At 32.9% G+C, this 21,596-nt stretch overlaps 1 protein-coding gene across 1 annotated transcript; it reads left to right on the forward strand.

Moving 5' to 3' along the window:
- Nucleotides 1–710: 710 nt before the first annotated feature.
- On the forward strand, nucleotides 711–17,996 carry LOC134691162 (solute carrier family 22 member 6-A-like). The gene is made up of 9 exons (XM_063551463.1): nucleotides 711–825; nucleotides 6,046–6,349; nucleotides 6,929–7,350; nucleotides 8,111–8,341; nucleotides 14,581–14,712; nucleotides 15,741–15,823; nucleotides 16,417–16,534; nucleotides 17,083–17,155; nucleotides 17,587–17,996. Exons 2-9 carry the CDS (start codon nucleotides 6,047–6,049, stop codon nucleotides 17,809–17,811), a joined length of 1,587 nt encoding a protein of 528 aa, XP_063407533.1. The 5' UTR covers nucleotides 711–825; nucleotide 6,046; the 3' UTR covers nucleotides 17,812–17,996.
- The last annotated feature ends 3,600 nt before the right edge of the window (nucleotides 17,997–21,596 follow it).

A 21,596-nucleotide genomic window follows, 5' to 3' on the forward strand; every position in this document is an offset into this window, starting at 1 on the left:
TGAAAGAGCAAACATTTAGACATTAAATATCAAATTTCACATACATGTTCAATATGTAGATATATAATTATTATATACTGCATAAAAGAAAAAAATATACGAAACATGCAAAAAGACCCGTACTAATTGATGGAGCTCATGTTTATTTTTATATTTTTGAACCCACAAAAATCAGACGAACAATATGGAATATTCTGATCAGATTTTAATGATTTTTTTTTAAACAATGTTTTGTTTAGATTACAAAAACTCTAAGAATGAAAAAGTGAAAAAAATAAAGCTATGGTAATAGAGAAGTAAAGTAATGGTGATTACCTTAAGCATTTAGACTGAAAATAAAATTGAAAATCTTAAGTTAGCAATCTCACATATATCCTTCGCCCAAATATAAAGGGGAAGTATTTACAGTGATATCTCCCTTTTTTCAAACAACATTGTATAGAAACCATACTCTTTTGGAATCAGCGTACATCAAGATATAATTTGACACTCAAAATGACATTTTAAACCGTATTTTTCTATTTTCATATCAAATGAATCAAAAGAAGTGTAAAGACCTCCAATTGTTCAAGAACAATTGATTTTTAATTGTATATATTTGATCTGAACAGTTGGGTAAACACTACGAAGTTAATTTCAGTGTACATGAAAAATACGTACACATAAATGATAAGCTGACAGATTTTTACTCTACGTATACATATCTGTCAATGATGCTAAGAGTATCCGAGTAACGGTAAAATGCGATTTTGACAGTCCTTTTCCTTCAATATGTAGTAATACGATTGTGGCAAACAAGATCAGTAGTTGCTTTAAAGATAAAGGGTAAGAAATTTAATATTTTTTCATGGTAGATATACATAATTGATAACATTTACTAATGGCATATACTCTTACGAGAGATATGTACAAATGTTTCTGATGATCATTGTCGCTCATTTTGACTCTGCATTTCATCTGCCCAAATGGTTTGTCTTCCACTTTTTGGTAACTTTTTTCTTGAGATCTGACAAAAAACCTTAATTTTATGCTGCATAAATAACGGTCAATCAAATCTCAAGGCCTCCATTACATTTTCTACGGAATAATTTAAATGAAAAACCCTATGCATCCTTGGTCCAATAGGTTCATTGTAAGCAACAGTCTTCCGTAGAATCCTGATAGGAAACTAGTACCCTCGAATATCCTGTCATCTTTCTGATATATCATAAATATGCAGATGCTTCAAGAAAGTAGCTACACTGAAATTGAAAATTTACAATGAAACCATTTAAATCATTAATTTTGTTGTAAACTTTACTGAAATAATATAATTCGTAGAAATGGCCATTAAGGTAAGAAGATGATAAATATTTGCATTTCAGGTGCTTCTTTTTAAATAATTTTAATAAATACACGTAGGCTTTTTAAACATGCAGTGTAGACGCGTCTTCAAGGGAAGGTTACATATTAAGCATGTTAAGGTTAAATGATGAATTAGATAATTTATATGTGAACAATATGTATTGTGTTAGTGAATCGTAGGTTGTATTACTTGTATATAGGCTAAAATGTAAGCCTCGGGGTTAAAATAGGAAAATATTATTTGAATGACATTTAAGAAAAATATTAGATGTGCTTAATATGACAACATATTTCTATATAAATGTTTAAGAGTTCTAAATTTGAGATATATAAGTTCTTTATTATTGTTTGAGAGAACAACTGATTTCGATTTCTTGACAAAAGCGTTTGCGTTTCTTTGATGTGTTTTCCAATGTGTCATTACCGACTATTTGATAATATTGGTATACCACCAATTTTGTACAAGATCTAGAATGAAGGAATTACAAAAGTTTAAGAGTAACGGAATTCTAGGGTAAGATCTAATTACGATTGGTTCAATATCATTTAGCAGTTTCGTAGCAGCGTTATGAACATGCAAGGTGTTGGTTTTCGTACCTAGTATCTACAATACAAGACACCATTTTAAAAGGAATTTCTGAAATGTTTAAATGTATAATTTTAATGACCTACCTTATGTACCTTTAAATATAATTTTTCAAATCGACAGTTAAGCAATGATTTATAAATATACTAACGAAAATTGAATTTAGTTTACGTGTGCTGTATTATCTTCTGTTCACGGTTGCTTAATTTCACACGCTAAAATAACCCCACAGAACTGCATATCGGATATGCATTAAACTAAGTATGCATTGGAACCCTAAAGGTAAAATTAGGAATACATTAATTAGTTTTGTTTGTTTATATGGAGATCATGCTTTTGGGCAAGTACTTTTTTTCTTTTACAAATAAAAAGGTTATCATATTTTGACAAAATAGCAAACACTATTAACATTATTGTTAACTAATTACCAGCTTTAACTGTTGTCAAAACGTTTAGATTTGGCAGATAATATTAACTATTACCAAATATAAGGACTTGTTAAAATATTTTACTAGTATTTTAATACCAAAAACTCTTAGTTGCGAAGCCTTTAAATTCCAAATGTAATCTCAGTTAAAAAAGCTCAACCGTATGCGCATGTATAAAACAAGATTATGAAAAAATACCTACTTAACAAAGTAATAGAGAAACAACAGATATCAATAGGATATTCGTACTCATAAGATAACAACAAAATCACAACATCGAACAAAAAAAGGAAACAAAAACAGTCTACACAACATAGAAATAGCCTATAGATAGAACTATGCATAATAAATTATATAATCAGGCCTTGCGATCATAAAACTTTCGAGCACGATTTTTGTACTCAAACTCAAGAATCAACCAATCAAAAAACCTGATTTTGTGTTTCGAGCACTTATTTTGCACTCGGAGTACTGAGTAAAGTTTTATGACCGAGAGCCCAGATCTCTGCTAAGATAAATTAAGGTATTCCAGTCAAAAAGTAAAAACAGATTCACTAGAGAACAGGAACTGTGGAAGTAGAAACAAAATACAGTATATATGATGTCTGAATAAGGTTTATATCATATTTTATAAAAATTGCAAACAAAACGGAATATTAAAAAAAGGACCAAAAAATGTTAGAACACAATTGGTAGCAAATTATAAGGCATAGACTATTACAGGTGAAAAAAAAATGGTCATACGGTATTGTGTTTTTTTCTCATTGTTTAAGTCTTTCGGTTGTCAAATATTAGTTACTTCATTTGAACTTTGGTGAAAAGTTGTCTCATTGGGAATCATACCACATTTTCTTTTTTTTATAGCGAATAAAAAAAATGATGTTAACAATTAAAAGAATTATGAAATGATAAGCCTATCCAGACCCTCATGTTTAAAACATTTATTGTATCAGCATGCAAACTGAATGTACTGTATCCTCTTTTCAATGAGGAACACTTAGACTTGAGAAGAAGGGACCATGAAGAGGGGCAAATAAAAAAAGGCAGAAACGAAATATGGAGAAGAAAAAAAATCCCGATCCACATATCTGAGAACTGTGTTAATCTCATTATGATTTGTTTGCAAAAGTAACTTGGAAATTTAGTATCAGTAAGAAACGCAATTAAAGTGAACACTCTACACACACAAACACCCATAATTAAACAATCAAATATGCAAAAATAAATGTCTTGCAATTACTGATGTTAATATACAAGTAATAATTATGATAACAATAATAATAAACTACAATAGACACTATAATACAAATAAATCTTCATTTCATTTCAAAACGTTATGTTTTCATCTGTTATTTTTTTATGATATTTTGTACAAATGATATTGTCTAGTAAGGAAAATGAAATATTTGATTTTCTGACAAATCAAGGAATACAGGAATATCCAATTCACTTCATATTATACAAACACATTTAATTTTCATTTTTTTTTTAAAAGTGATTTTTTATCTATTAATTTGTCTTTTTGATGGTCAGAAATATCGAATTCAGATCAAGGTCAACAACTTAATTATGATTTTACTAAGCAGACCTGCATTGCCGTTACAAACTAAAACGGAAGGGTTTCCTGGTAACTCTAACATGTTGATCATGTTTACGTATTAATATGCTTTTGGAAGATACCAAGATCATTTGTGAGCAATGACTAACGTCATCACTTAATACTTTTCGGGCATCAACACTTATATTCGGTGCGACAGGTAATTTTTATAATAGGAATATGTGGAACACTGTTTTCATTAATGTTAGTATTAAAAAATAAAGAGCATCTCATTCATTATATTCGATATTGTGATCTGAATCAAAGCCGGAGAGGTAAATGTCAACGTCATTGTTTTTTTGTTTTTGATTCAAAGCCTCGTCAAAATATAAAATTAAAGGATAATTGCACATTACAAAAAGACCAAAAGCGCAAAACGACTTCAAGTTTTATCAACAACTGATAAATTGATCAATTACTGCATAAGCAAAGGTAAAACAGTAGGATGTTTCTGACATTGAGCCATACAACCAGGATCAACTGTTTTCCAATGTTTTATTACTTGAAATGCCCTGTATTAAGTCAGGAATAAGGCAATTGTTTTTAAAATATCCGTGTCTACGAATGTTGTAGTTTGTTTTGTTGCAGGTAAGTAATTCTGTTTTTTTGTGTGTTTTCCTCGTATAGTTGTTGATATGTTCTCGATTTTAGTTTGTTACCCGGGGTTGTTTACGCTTTATTGCTTTATGACTATTGAACAGTGGTATACTACGGTTGCCTTTATCAATCATAAAATGACATAAAAGTAATCCAAATTCAAAAAAAAATCAACATAAGTATAGAACACAATTTGAATCTGACTCGTACATTGTAAACAGTAAACAGCTCCTCGATCAGATGATGAAAACATATAACTATGCTCATCAACTTTGTACTTTATTTGCCCCTTTTAACTTTTTCTGATCCGAGCGTCCCTGATGAGTCTTTTATAGACGTATAGCGCATCTGGTGCAAATACAAAATTTCAATCATGGTATCTATGGTGAGTTTTTTGGCATCGGTCTAGGTACTTAATGGCATTGCAGATGGTCCATTTTGAATTTAAGTGTCTTCATTGAAATTTTATTTAATTTTAAAACCGTTTGACATAGGAAATAGTTCTGGTCGTATATACAATGAAAATACTCTTTCGAGATGATTATGCAGAGATTGCGTTCAACTGTTCCAAAACCATACTTCTGTGCATGTTCAATTTCGAAATATTGAAAAGAAATACTACAAAACTTTACTGTGGATGTTTTAATTCAACAAGATGTAAAAATTTGATAATATAATTTTGGACGAATCATAACCAAAATGTAGCTGCATTATTATCTGCCTTGTTACCTGCTTAAATAAAAGTGTTTAGATGATACATGCCAACGAATTAAAGTTGAAAACAACTGACAAAAACATTTCACTTATATTAACATGTATGAGAAAAAAGTAAACTAAACAAAATACCGAACACCAAGAGAATTCAAATTTAAATGTCTCTTATCAAATGGCACAAACCAATGCCAAACACATAAAACTAATAGAAATCAACTGCGATATTCCTGACTTGGTACAGGCATTTCCAATGACGAAAGTTGTTATAAAGAGTTCTATGATTGATTTGAATTTTGGTGTGTTATCGTCACTATTTCGTGGCGGCCAGTTTATTTGGTGGAGGAATCCGGAGTGTCCGGCGAAAACCACCTATGGCTTTGCTCATTGTTGAAGGCCGTACGGTGACCTATAATTGTTACTGTTTGTGTCATTTTGGTCTTTTGTGGATATTTGTTTCATTGGCAATCATACCACATCTTCTTTTTTATACTACCTTCGATAGGAAAACTGACAATTCTAGTCAATTAAGATTGGAGTCGAGTGCACCCGCACATGCGGGGTTCGAACTCACAATCTCAGTGTCGACTGGCTAGTGATAACAGTAGTAACTACTTTTGTCTCTCTTAAAAACTACTGAGACCACTCAGCCACCGTTGCCCCGAATATTCTATGAATGTAGATACATATATTCGCAAATTCAAATAAATTCACTCTTGTAATTCAACATGGTCACGTTTTAATTCATTTACCATTTCCAACTTTTCTATTTGTTTGAACAGAATGTCTTCTGAAGTAAATGAATACCTAGAAAACGTACTGGACAACATTGGTGGATGTGGACGGTTCCAATTCTTTCTGAACTTCTTTGTTCTCGGAACAAAAACTGTGGTCGCATGGAGTACATTGATGATGTCATTTGGTGGCGTAGTTCCGGATTGGACTTGTACATGGAATACGGATTCGGGAGACAAATACATGCCAAATTCAACTTTTGTCAAACAATGCTCAATTGAAAATTCAACAATAAATCCTACATGCAGCTCTAGACAATTTGACACATCTAAATCGACAGTTGTCAGTGAGGTAAGTTAGTCGCTCTATTGAAGGAATGACTGTAATATTTTTTCTGTCAATGAAGAAATAACATAAAAAATGTGGTGCACACTGAATAACGCGCTAAAGTGCCATATAGTATTTCTTTATCTCAAAATATGTAACAAAATTGTGATGGCGAATGTAAATGACTTTAATCACCATTTTGAACCATGGAAACAATTGAAAACAATGCACTGAATATTCGAATGTATTCCATATGTATGATTGAAGTGCTTGGATTCACACTTGGTTTGTTATCGGCTTGTCCCTATGAAATAATATGATTTGATTGCCAAGGTTCATCCTTGATTTTTAAACCTCACGTGCCTGTAAAATTATACGAGTTCAGTGCCTATGAATTCTCACTTGGTTTTCAGACCTGTAACATATGACGTTATATTATCAATCGCGTGTCGTTACATTTTACCGTTGTATAATCTGTCTGCACTTGCACTTGCATCATTGTTTAATGCACATTACATTTTTTTGGCACAATCGCACATACAATTCAGTAGTTGACACCAAGTAAACAGTGTATAATAGATATAAAATACATATTTATTTCAGTGGAACCTTGTTTGTGACAAAGAATGGATAGTTTCTACCATAACAACTATTCAAATGGGAGGACTACTTGTTGGCGCAATCATTTCTGGTCAAATCGGTGATGTCTTCGGACGCAGGATAACATACTTCTTGTCAGTAATAATCCTTATGATTGCTAACATAATTGCAGCTTTTTCAGTAAACTGGCAAATGTTTGCTGCGCTACGTTTTTGTATTGGTTTAGGATGTGGCTGGTATTTAACTGTTTTCGGAATATTTCTTGCGGAATTAACTCCAGCAAAATATCGGTCATTCGTCCTATCATTTCCAACATGGGCGATGGGGACAATGTCATTTGGGCTGTTTTCATGGATCCTCCATGACTGGATGCACCTACAAATTGCAACTGCAGTTTTCTGTGTACCTTGGATGTTAGGTTTTTGGTAAGATAACGTATTTAGATATGAAATAAGCATGCGTATATAATGATATTGCTTCCCTTGTTACATGTAGTAGATCTAGATACTTAGCTAGCAGAGCGCTGTTAGGCTATGAAAGTATATATTTCCGGAGGAGACAAAGTGATTTTTTTTATTGAATCATGCTCTCCGCTTACATATGTGAATTTGGGAATTCAGTTGACTTTAGATTCATTTAAAACGGAAGCGCAATCTTCCCTCAATTTTACATAAAGGCTGTAAAACTTATCATATTGTATTTACCGGTATGGATAGTCGATAATAAGGTACAGAAAATGTCAAGAACATGAGTTATTCGTTAGTTGTTATTGGCTTTAAACTAGACTTCAGAAAATGTGAGTACTCTTATTTCGGTTCTTTGAGTTTCCTGTTTTTTATGTGCGGAATTTTTGTTCCTTGTATCGATCATTTATGTTAAGAAAATAGCCTTTTACTATTTTATGAGTTTGTTCTGTGTTGCCGTGTTACACAACTTTCTAAAGTTTCGAAATGGTTAAGCAACCACAAACATGTTCGACTCGGCAACACTATTTATGTCCTTTTGTGCTTTTAATAAGGCGATGTTGTTTTGTTTGAATTGTTGACATTTTTCATGTCGGAACCCTTTATAGCCGAATATATATTGCAATGTACTCTTCAATCGCAAAGTACAATACATGTTAAGGCCACTTTTCCGTGTTTTTTTTTCAATACACACACGTTACAAGAAGCATTGTAATTGTAGCCTTATTCCAGAAAGTTACAGATGGCTCGTATCAAACAAGAAAATAAATGAAGGCCATAACGTTATGGCAAGGGTGGCTAAAATAAACCATGCACCAATACCAGATAAAGACAAATTCCTAAAGATAATGGAAACATGGGGAGATGAACCTGATAGGAGGACGTACTCTGTGTTTGATATATTGAAACACAGAAAACTGCTGAAGACAATGCTGCTTCTGTCAGCTTGCTGGTAAGACTTTAAAATATGACAGCATATCCAGTTAAGCATACACAAATCTGATTTCGATCATCTAATTTTAAAGTGTTTTTGACATGGATTGGGTTTACAGAACAGAGATACGGGCTAAGGATATTGCGAAGAATGATTTTACAACATAAATAAAAGAAAAACAAAAGGCCACAAAACAATGAATATAGCAAAATGGCCGACAAAATTAAGGAATACAAACATTTAGATCGCCCCACCTTAATCCCGACTCGAAGCATTTATAAAACCATGCGATTAAAGGTGCCAATAAGTTATAACAAAAATACCAAACTCAAGTGAATTTAAAAACGGGAAGTCCATAACAGTTATCAATCAACTGAACGATAACAAACTACTGGTGGTGTGTTAAAATCGATCTACTGTAGCAAGCAAAACAGACGTACCATTAGCTTCATAATGAAGTTCTTGGTATAAACACTCATTTCGTGCTATCAAATTGTAAAGTGTCGTTTATATTGATTTGACAAAATGCCAAATTTGTATTGATGATTTCATGTTTTTGTTGTTGAAATATGTGACAATTTAAACTCGATGATTTCAATAAACTCATTATAGATACCATGATTAAATTTTGTATTTTCGCCAGAGGCGTGTCGGCTACAAAAGACTCATCAGCGACGCTCGCATCCAAAACAGATCTAAAAAGGCCAAATAAAGTACAAAGTTGAAGATCATTGAGGACAATTCAGTTAACTACTTTCAAAAGACAAATATAAACACAAATTATGAAGAAGATGGCCAAATTTGATATTTTTAAAAACAATATTTTTTTATCTGTCATGTTCAATATGTAGTTTATTTGATACTTATAAGATAAAGATAGAACTGTTAAAAAAACTGACTAAAACAGTGTTAAAAATAAAAACAAAATATGAAATGACAATATACATTGTTGTCAATGTTCCGTTTTTGATAAATAATAGCAATGTTGGAGGATTTTGTTCCGACAGACGATTTCTAAAGTATGTTTTATACACTCTGCGATTGCTTTTATTTCAAACGTTATGTGACTTTTGTCATTTGTGCATTTGGGATTTTGTGTCAGCAAAAAAATCATTGTATACAATATTGTGATCTATTTGTTCAGACAATTAGTAATAGTAGTGTGGTTTAGAATTACATATCAATCAATAACATATTGTCATTTTCAATTCCTTAAATGATCATATTATTATAAAGCCTTATTTAGTATTGGCAAATAAAATTATGCGAAACGTCCAGTGGGAAATTGAACATCAGAACGGAAATATGGGATATTTATATGAGTATTAACCTTGCTTTGTGCCAGACTGAAACGCCTAGCCGGATATTTAACGTAATAGTTCACAATGTAATGCACAGTTTTTAAAGTCCACAGGAAAACATGATCATAAATGTAATAAATACCATATATTATAGGAGCAGTTTATATTTATATTTAAGTATTCAGTGTGACCTGTGCTAATAATGAACACACAATCCCGCACCGAAGGTCCGACCACCATTTAACCACCGAGGCAGTTGATTGAGTCTTGATAATGTTTCTTTTTTGGCTATCCATAGTGCGTTATCCAATATATTATCATAGAAATAATTCATATATTTTTTCATATTCAAATTTTATTCCGAGTGTAATAATTATTTTTATAATGATCATGAAATATTGCAATGCACCAGTTAACCTCATCTCATAATGAGATTCTTTAGTGGGAAAATAACTTCATTATGAAACAGCTATGATTAAGCGCAATCTGGCATTTTTATTTCTCTATAAAATGTCATTTCATATATTCCAATTGTGCACAGGTATATATGTTTTAGACATTTCATGTTTAACTGTACGGCAGTTCTTCTTGCAAAAGAATCTATGCATGTATTGTATTTGTAAATGATTAGCCGAATAGTCAGCACTTCTGTGGTGACATGAATTGTCACTGATATGGTCATAATCTTTTATAAATTAGCTGTTTACAAACATTTTGAATTTTTGAAGTACTAAGACTTTTCTACCTTAGGAATAGACTACCTTAGCTGTATTTTGCAAAATTTTTAGATATGTTTGTCTTCAATGCTCTTCAACTTCGTTCTTTATTTGACCTATTTAACCTTTTTTGGATTCGAGCGTCAATGCTGAGTTTTAAGCTCACCTAGCCTAAAAGGCCAAGTGAGCTTTTCCCATCACTTGGCGTCCGGCGTCCGTCGTCCGTCGTCTGTCGTCCGTCGTCCTGCGTCCGTCGTCGTTAACTTTTACAAAAATCTTCTCCTCTGAAACTACCGGGCCAAATTATTCCAAACTTGGCCACAATCATCATTGATGTATCTAGTTTAAAATTTGTGTTTTATAAACCGGCCAACCATCCAAGATGGCCGCCATGGCTTAAAATAGAACATAGGGGTAAAATGCAGTTTTTGGCTTATAACTCAAAAACCAAAGCATTTAGAGCAAATCTGACATGGGGTAAAATTGTTTGTCAGGTCAAGATCTATCTTTTCAGATGAATCAGACAACCCATTGTTGGGTTGCTGCCCCTAAATTGGTAATTTTAAGGAATTTTTACTGTTTTGGGTTATTATCTTGAATATTATTATAGATGGAGATCTGGTCAAGATCTATCTGCCCTGAAATTTTAAGATGAATGGGACAACTCGTTGTTAGGGTGCTGCGCCTAAATTTGTAATTTTAAGGAAATTTTGCTGTTTTGGGTTATTATCTTGAATATTATTATAGATGGAGATAAACTGTAAGCAGCAATAATGTTCAACAAAGTAAGATTTACAAATAAGTCAACATGACCAAAATGGTCAGTTGACCCCTTTAGGAGTTATTGCCCTTTATAGTCAATTTTAACCATTTTTCGTAAATATCCATGATGTTTTACAAAAATCTTCTCCTCTGAAACTACTGGGCTAAATTATTCCAAACTTGGCCACAATCATCATTGATGTATCTAGTTTAAAGTTTGTGTTTTATTACCCGGCCAACCATCCAAGATGGCCGCCATGGCTAAAAATAGAACATAGGGGTAAAATGCAGTTTTTGGCTTATAACTCAAGAACCAAAGCATTTAGAGCAAATCTGACAGAGGTAAACTGTTAATCAGGTCAAAATTTATCTGCCCTGAAATTTTCAGATGAATCAGACAACCCATTGTTGGGTTGCTGCCCCTAAATTGGTAATTTTAAGGAAATTTTACTGTTTTTGGTTATTATCTTCAATATTATTATAGATGGAGATAAACTGTAAACAGCAATAATGTTCAGCAAAGTAAGATTTACAAATAAGTCAACATGACCAAAATGGTCAGTTGACCCCTTTAGGAGTTATAGCCATTTATAGTCAATTTTTAACTATTTTTCGTAAATATCCATGATCTTTTACAAAAATCTTCTCCTCTGAAACTACCGTGCCAAATTAATCCAAACCTGGCCACAATCATCAATGATGTATCTAGTTTAAAATTGTGTTTTTTGACCCCGCCAACCAACCAAGATGGCCACCACAGCTAAAAATAGAACATGGAGGTTAAATGCAGTTTTTGGTTATTACTCAAAAACCAAAGCATTTAGAGCAAATCTGACACGGAGGTAAAATTGTTTATCTGGTCAAGATCTATCTGCCCTGAAATTTTAAGATGAATGGGACAACTCGTTGTTAGGGTGCTGCGCCTAAATTTGTAATTTTAAGGAAATTTTGCTGTTTTGGGTTATTATCTTGAATATTATTATAGATGGAGATAAACTGTAAGCAGCAATAATGTTCAACAAAGTAAGATTTACAAATAAGTCAACATGACCAAAATGGTCAGTTGACCCCTTTAGGAGTTATTGCCCTTTATAGTCAATTTTAACCATTTTTCGTAAATATCCATGATGTTTTACAAAAATCTTCTCCTCTGAAACTACTGGGCTAAATTATTCCAAACTTGGCCACAATCATCATTGATGTATCTAGTTTAAAGTTTGTGTTTTATTACCCGGCCAACCATCCAAGATGGCCGCCATGGCTAAAAATAGAACATAGGGGTAAAATGCAGTTTTTGGCTTATAACTCAAGAACCAAAGCATTTAGAGCAAATCTGACAGAGGTAAATTGTTAATCAGGTCAAAATTTATCTGCCCTGAAATTTTCAGATGAATCAGACAACCCATTGTTGGGTTGCTGCCCCTAAATTGGTAATTTTAAGGAAATTTTACTGTTTTTGGTTATTATCTTCAATATTATTATAGATGGAGATAAACTGTAAACAGCAATAATGTTCAGCAAAGTAAGATTTACAAATAAGTCAACATGACCAAAATGGTCAGTTGACCCCATTAGGAGTTATAGCCATTTATAGTCAATTTTTAACTATTTTTCGTAAATATCCATGATCTTTTACAAAAATCTTCTCCTCTGAAACTACCGTGCCAAATTAATCCAAACCTGGCCACAATCATCAATGATGTATCTAGTTTAAAATTGTGTTTTTTGACCCGGCCAACCAACCAACCAAGATGGCCACCACAGCTAAAAATAGAACATGGAGGTTAAATGCAGTTTTTGGTTATTACTCAAAAACCAAAGCATTTAGAGCAAATCTGACACGGAGGTAAAATTGTTTATCTGGTCAAGATCTATCTGCCCTGAAATTTTAAGATGAATGGGACAACTCGTTGTTAGGGTGCTGCGCCTAAATTTGTAATTTTAAGGAAATTTTGCTGTTTTGGGTTATTATCTTGAATATTATTATAGATAGAGATAAACTGTAAACAGCAATAATGTACAGCAATTTCAGACTCAAAAATAAGTCAAAATGACCAAAATGGTCAATTGACCCCCTAAGAAGTTATTGTCCTTTATAATCAATTTTTAACAATTTTCATAAAATTTGTAAATTTTTACTAACATTTTCCACTGAAACTACACAGACAAGTTCATTATAGATAGAGATAATTGTAAGCAGCAAGAATGTTCAGTAAAGTAAGATGTACAAACACATCACAATCACCTAAACACAATTTTGTCATGAACTGTCTGCTTCCTTTGTTTAATTCACATATACCAAGGTGAGCGACACAGGCTCTTTAGAGCCTCTAGTTTTTGTAGACGAAACTTGCCTCGGGCGTAAAATTTAATCCTGGTATCTATGATGAGTTTATTTATTAACACCATAGACATCGTTTCAAACTATACCACTTTAAATGTTTTCATGTAAATTACAATTTTTTTTCCCATATCGTGAGTATGCATTTAATTATTCAAATACAGTGTAGTGCAGACTTACACTAGTTGTTCCTTGCAAGACTTACACGTATTCAAATTTTTCCAACCTTAACTCTGTTATACATGTATGTCTCTCTACCAATTAACGAAGGATTTAATTATGTTAGTACGCTAGGCATTCCTATGAATTTTCAACAGTTTTAAAATACTTTTTTCCACAAAGTTGGTACAACTTTTTGGTTCCAGCGAACACATTATGTTTAAATATCAAAGGTTCAGACACAAGCAAAATCTGCAATGACAAGAAGCAGAACGTCTCATTCTCTTTATAAAGGCAACAGTAGTATACCGCTGTTCGTAATTCATAAATCGTTTGAGGGAAAAAAAAATCAGGATAACAAACTAAAACTGAGGTAAACCAATATATGTAAGAACAGATCAACGACACAACAGCAATACAACACTAAAATGCAACATAGACAGAAACGAACTATGATAAAACAATGGATTTTTTTTCTGACTTGATACAGGACATTTTAAAAAGAAATAGTGGAGTTAACCTGGTTTTGAGGTTAGCCAAACCTCCCGTTTTTATGACAATGTTAAATACCACATTAAAATGTCAACATTACACGACAGGACTACAATACAAATAAATGGGAGAACATACAGAACTAAGAAACACACACATATACATGTAATAGCTATCAAAATGTACCAGGCTTACCTTTAAAACGTTAGACCGTCGCGCGTTTCGTCAAGACTCATCACTGACGCGCAGATGAAAAAGTTTAAAAAGCCAAAACAAGTACAAAGTAGAAGAGCATTGAGGACCAAAAGTTCCAAAAAAATTGTGTCAAACACGGCTAAGGTTATCTGCCTGGGATAAGAAAATGAACGATACGAGAACAATTGTGGTAATGTGGTAAAGGGTTAAGAATTACTCGATTTGAATAAATCATATATATATATATATACCTTGCGATTAAAGAATACAAAACTATGAATCTTATTACAGGTTCTCTTGTGGTTATGGTTACTACACTATATCTTTCGGAGTAGAACAACTGTCTGGAAACTTGTATGTGAATATAGTGCTGCTAGGGCTGATGGACATGACCTCAATATTTGCTGCACCACTTTGTAATTTGTGAGTTACATTTAATGGAACACGATCATAGTTTTTTAAACGCTATTTCAATTTTTTTTTCAGAGTGCCAACAAATTTCTTCATTATCTTACCGCGAAAAGTCTTAAGCCTTAAACAGTTTGGCAATAAATATAATTGCGCGTAAGTCGTATACTACAGTTTTGAATTACGGCACTATATAGTTTCCCTCACATTGGAAAACATATTTGAAAATTTAGGACAGCAAGGTTCTAACACTCTGACTCTGATTCCATCAGCAGTCAAGCAAAAGAAAAAAAAAATAATAACAAAAAAAACCCAAAAAAATAACCCACTAATTTTTGAAAAAAAATATATGAGCTTTTCATTGGTGATATCTTCGGTTGCAATTTTATACTGTGGATACAAACAATATCACCTCGTCACATTGTTTCACGTGTAGAGCTTATGTTATTTCTTTCATGTGATAATTTACGACACTAAAAGGGAGAAAACCAATGACAAATTTACCACCCGATACCACTCAAGTTCAAGTTTAGGTGGATGACGTCATATCAGCTAAATGTAGAACAACTAATACAATTATTTGTAACTTGATAATGCAGTTTCATATAGATTGACTGCTATTTGGACATAAGATCAATTAAATTGCAGATATCACATTATCAAGTGTTAAAAAGAAATTATTATTCTATTTCTTCCATTTTCATTATGATTCGTAATAACTTCATCCCCTATTGAATACAAGGAGTAATAATACACCACTGAGAGTTAATTTTCAGGTTTAACACCAACTTATTTGGATGCATTTTCTTCCTACGACAAAAAATGACTTTTACAAAAATTAATTTATATGGAATTGACAGATTGAAATCATTAAAAGTAATGTTTACTAGACATGATAGAATGTCTGCCAATGTTAAGGCGTAATTAATTAAACTTGAGGTGAAAAATCCATTGTTGTTGTTTTATAATCAATATTTTGTTTTTATGAGAGGCTGAAATGCCTTTTTTATACTGCTCGAATACCAACGATGTTTTTTTTCTAGCGCAGGACGAAAATGGACAACTTTAGTTTTATTCCTGATAGGTGGCATAACAGGAATCACAGTCGGTGTTTTTCAGTTTATTGGTAAGTAAAAGAAGATATACGACATTCACATTACAGCTGATTACAATGATTGTGTAGGTGACGGTACCCGCTTTTAAGAGTAGACTAGTCCAACAGACTACCAATCTATTTGTCTGAAGGACTAGACCACCTTTAAAGGAGGGTAGTATGCATAATATAATAATGAATTCGCGGTTCGGCTAGCAAGCAAGCTAACCAACGATATTACCTTTACCTACACACTCATTACACTCGGCTATAAATGTGTTAATAAGCAATAAACAATTGAAAAAAAGATGACTGATTTATCATATGCACAGTGTTCAGAGGCAAATATTTCAGGAATATCAAGTTAGAGAATGAAATAATGAATCAAATCGCGTGGTTAAACAAGTCGACCGTGTGATTAACGTTGAAAAGTTTGACCTCCAAAAAAGGTCAGTTTGAAAAGGGTAGACATTTACACAGACCATGTAAAAATGTGGTTGAAAAAGTTCTGTAACGTGCGGAAGGTGCGGCACTCTTCCTACACGAAGCATTATATTTTTATCATACTTTTTTTCTGACTGGGCGTGTCTGCGTATTCATACATCCCGTATTTTTGTTTTTATCAGATATACCAAACAAAGGACAACTCGTCAATGGATTTGCATTGGCATCAAAAGTTTGTGTGGCAACAGGATGGTATGGTCTGTGGATTCTTACTTCTGAATCGTATCCAACAGTTGTCAGGTTAGTATAAACTGAGAATGGAAAAGGGGAATATTCCACAATAATGCAATTTGAATAAGTGTACAGACTCATCGATATGTATTCCATACAGTGGCGGATCTAGAAATTTTCCCAAGTGCGGATCCACTAACTGCCTTATAGGGGGCCGCTCCGGTCATGCTTCAGTGATTCCCTATATAATTAACCTATTTTTTCCCAGATAAGGGAGGGGCTCTAAATCCGCCCCTGTCATATAAGTATTTCCCCCTATGAACTCGAGAATAAAGTAGAAGTAGTATTTACATGTAGTTATTGGTATATAACTTTGGATATAAAACAAAATAAAAAACAAGGTTGTAGACATTCACCATTGAAACACTTTTGCATGCTAATTCTGTGGAACGCTTCTGCATGTTAATTCTGTGGAACACTTCTGCATGTTAATTCTGTGGAACACTTCTGCATGTTAATTCTGTGGAACACTTCTGCATGTTAATTCTGTGGAACACCTCTGCATGTTAGTTCTGTGGAATTGTAATTAAGTTAAATTTTCACTCCTTAATTTTCAGAAATGTTGGTCTAGGTGTAAACAACGCTATGGCCAGAGTCGGTGCAATGATTGCTCCTCAATTAGTGTTTGCAGTAAGTAGCCATACACATATGCTTTGTTCATTGTTGAAGTCCTTACGGTGACCTATAGTTCATAATTTCTGTGTCATTTGGTCTCTTGTGAAGAGTTATCTCATTGGCAATCGTACCACATCTTCATTACAGAATGGGTGAAAATAAAATGCGCATAAACTGTATGGCTCTATATAAGAAATATCTAAGGGACATATTGCGTAACAAAAACTGTATGCGAAAACATCTGGCAAAGGAAAAAAAATTAATAATAATAATTAGAACAAATACAACAGGTCTTTCCACAGAAAAATGGAAAGAACTAATAACATGTCATAACTCTGGATACGCATGAAAAAATTACCGCCTGGCGTTAACACGCAAAATGTCCTTGAACAGTTTAAAGTTGTTGTTTTCGGTTACAAATTTGTAATGTTTGTTTTTCATTTCAGAGCAAGCATATTCCAGGCATATCATATTTATTATTAGGAGGCTGTTTTTTCCTCTCGGCTTTCTGCATTCTGTTTCTTAAGGAAACAAACAAACTAGCATTACAAGACTCTTTAGAAATAGTTATACCTCCTCCTTCAACAGAAATTTCAGTAGTGTCGCCAACATCGCCTACCAAACAAGGAGAAAGGGAAGGAAAAACTGCAGACGAAAATCAACGTTTGTAATGTCTTAAAGAGTTTAATGCGTTTGATTAAAATGAGGAAAGAATGGATACTGCACACTGTATAGGTTGTTTCGTACTTCACTTATACTATGAGAGTGTTTGGACACAAACGTTTATGGCAAACATGTTTATTTTAGTTTCTAAACAGTAATATGTTAAGTTTAGTAATATATGGAATACATGATGATTTTAAGTTTCAAGTAGTATTCTATACTATTTAGCTATATAAATGTTTTTAAATATGTAGGGGCTGTCGATGGACAATTGGTCTAAACAGCCGAGTAAATGTATTTCAAGCCCGTACGTCAATACTCAGGTTTTGAGTACGAATTCCGCACGAGGCAGGTAACTGCGACTCCAGTCTTAATTTACTATGATTGTCAATGTTTGTACCGGAGGTCAGTAGTTCTCTCCAGGAACCCCGGCTGTTTTCCTTCGCCAAAAAAGCTTGACCGCTAAATAGGAATGTTGCCTCATATCAACATATAACGACACATATAGCAAATGATGTAATTATATAACTTGCAAGTGCAACTATATCCAAGGACAACTCTGTTCGATTTCATAACGTTTAATAAAGTATAAAATCAGGTTGATGATCGTTTCCCTTAGAAGAATTAATGTATTGTTTCTCTAGTTTCATATTTGTTTCAAATTTATTAACTAGCTATAAAGATTAGACCGTTGGGTTTCCCGTTTGAATGGTTTTACACTCGTAATTTTGGGGCCCTTTATAGCTTGTTGTTCTGTGTGAGCCAAGGCTCCGTGTTGAAGGCCGTACTTTAACCTATAATGATTTACTTTTTAAATTGTTACTTGGATGGAGAGTTGTCTCATTGGCACTCACACCACATCTTCCTATATCTATAAATATTCTTTTATATTAAATTACTCAATTTGGTTATTACATGCGCAATCAATCTGCAGCTTAGGTTAAACATAGATGACATGCATGCGCTCTGTTCATTCTCTTACAAGTCCAAAATGTATCCTGATTTTTGTTAGGTTATTTATTTATTACAAAATTGAGGTCCATAAAAAACCATACTGATGAAAGCACAATGTTATACTAGTACCATATTTTGTGGTTATTAATGCCTTAAACATGAAGAAAAATACTTTGCGTATAATTCGGAGTTTAGTATGACGTTTATTATCACTGAACTATCTGTAGGACACCTCTCGGGTGCGAGAGTTTCTCTCGCTCCGTTGAAGATCCATTGATGGCCTTCGGCTGTTGTCTGCTCTATGGTCGGGTTGTTGTCTCTTTGACGCGTTCCCCGTTTCCATTCTCAATTGTATTTAATTGTTTGCAATCTGTTTGCGGAGTCATGCAAGCTTTGTTGATTGAGTTACTTTGTACTCATTAACCCAGCATAACCTAGATTTTTATGGATGAATCTTATCGCATTGATTTATACGTCACAAACACTCCAGAGATATATTTCAAAGAGCGAATCACAAATATTGAATGATTATTGTAGTAATTATTATTGCAGAATTCTTGTTGTTTTGATTATTTGAACAACTTAAAAATTGAAATAGATTTTCCAAATAGATGGTCCAATCTAGTTGTGCAATTTTCCAAACAAAAGCACTTGTGCAATTTTCCTAACAAAAGCACTTGCATGAAATGCAAAGCCAACATCAATTAGGCCAGCGTATTCAGTAATACTAATATAACTACAACAAAGGAGATGTCACAATTCCAGAGCGAAATGAGGTTAACAAATGGATGGTTTGTTTTCATAAAAGTCTTGTAGTTGTCTTCTTACAACTCTGACAGACACCAGTAACTATATATTTCCTTTTTTTTCTTCACAATACTATGATATCCTTCTCATTCTTTTCAGGAATGGGTTTTGTCTTTAAGAGGATTTTTTCTGAATTCCACATCTTTTATATTCATATTCCCTAGTATGTCCATCCATTGGTTTTCTCTTTATGAAGAAAAAGGTATAGTCCATTGTTTCCCCTTTCTTTGTGGACTATAGTCATATTAAGTACGATCTGGTATGAAAACAGATATCCATCTTATGACGATTTACCTGCTATATGAAGTGACATATAGAAGGAGTTTTAATTATACAATGAATAACGTGTAAAGGTAAACAAACAAATATGTTTATATGTACTTATGTTTGTTATACGTCAGGGCAAACAAGAATGGTGACGTTTCAGTCATTATTCATATTTGTTTTTCATATGTCGAATGACTTTTTTTCTTCATTTCATGAGACAGGAAAAGGAAAGTGTGCAGGTCCCGAAGGTACAGTATCTTATTGACTAAAAGTTAAACGTTTCTCGACTGAAAAAAAACCCATTCGACTGTTCAGCATATGCATAGCAAGTATTTCGAATGATATTTTCATAAATGTAGGTCTATAAAGAGAATGAGAATCCCCCTTCTATCCGACTTTGAACTTTGGTTCATATTTTAGAATCGGTTAACTTTTTTCCAATATGTTTTGCCTATGTTGGCTGTTGGTTCAATCATTTTTTGAAGTAAGATAGAAATATACCAACAGCCATGCAGTAAAGTTCAGATGTGCAACAGCCACTATATACAGCATATTAGTCATACTGAATGCTGTTCATGTAATATTTTAGACAGCAAGATTAAGAGTTAGAAATATTTTTTTTTCTTTGCTTTGATTGAGGTTGCAAGCAAAATCACTTTGAAAGTATATATATATATATTTCTCTAATTCTATGGAAATTTATCCCTTTCTGAACCCATTGTATAAAAAAATTTAATCAACGTGTGGTTGCTGGTGATCTCAAAAGATCATTGGATGATTTTAAGGGTCATGACCTTTTTAGCTAACTGAATGAATCAAAATATGATAACAGATGTTAATGAAATTGACAACTTCGTGCAATGTGAAAGGCACACGAAGGGGATTTTCGGTTAACAAAAAAGAAAATGTTTTTTTAATCATTAGAGAAACAGATTCTTACATAGTTACTCGAGAATTATCGGATTTATCCAATCTCGATAGTTAAATTATAAATTTTAAAGTCCTCGCCGAGGCGGCTCGGACTTTAAAATTGATAATTTAACTATCTCGATTGGATAAATCCGATAATCCACTGGTATCAATGTAAGAATCTATATATATAAATTTTTATCTTAGAATGCGACCCATGATATATTTCGAATAACGAATGTAGTATACCTTAAAATATGCTGTGTGCATCAACCCCTCCCCCTCCACCAACAAAAAAAAATGAAAAAAAAATGAAAAAGGTCAATGTCACATCTAACATATGCAAAACAGGTTTGATTTATCATGTGTTTTGAGTAATCAAGTATTTCATGATATACACTCATCTTTCTAAGCACTCGACGCAGGATTCAAAAGCTGTAAAAAATCAGGTGAAATGTACTGTATAGATTAAGATTATGTATTCTCTTATATGTATAATCGGAGTAATAGCCAAACTTATATAGTTCCAATCAGATGACTTAATCTTTATAACTAAAGTAATGCTTTCCTGCTGCTACTCCGCCGGCTTTCTCAAAATTCTTACGAAATTTACTTGTGTGCAGTTTTGTACAATAAAACGGTTTCGACAGAATGATACCGTGGTAGTAAAGATTTTATTTACCTGTTAAAATGTTGATGATTTTTTAGAGAAAAAAAAACTTGATTTCGACTATGATGTTTATTTTGAATACTGTTATTTATCACGTCTACAACAAAAGTATTTCAACTTGTTTAGAATGTATTTGAAAAAATATTTACAAAATAAAATTAATTTGCCTAACATTTGACAAAGTTC

The sequence above is a fragment of the Mytilus trossulus genome, chromosome 11 (assembly GCF_036588685.1).
Source record: "Mytilus trossulus isolate FHL-02 chromosome 11, PNRI_Mtr1.1.1.hap1, whole genome shotgun sequence".
In the NCBI taxonomy this organism is placed as follows: Eukaryota; Metazoa; Mollusca; class Bivalvia; order Mytilida; family Mytilidae; genus Mytilus; species Mytilus trossulus.

Excerpts from the sequence above, each read along its gene's own strand:
- LOC134691162 (XM_063551463.1), top strand. The coding sequence starts at position 6,047 with ATGTCTTCTGAAGTAAATGAATACCTAGAAAACGTACTGGACAACATT. Across the intron at positions 6,350-6,928 it reads AATCGACAGTTGTCAGTGAG|TGGAACCTTGTTTGTGACAA; the intron begins GTAAGTTAGTCG and ends TATTTATTTCAG. Across the intron at positions 14,713-15,740 it reads GCTGCACCACTTTGTAATTT|CGCAGGACGAAAATGGACAA; the intron begins GTGAGTTACATT and ends TTTTTTTTCTAG.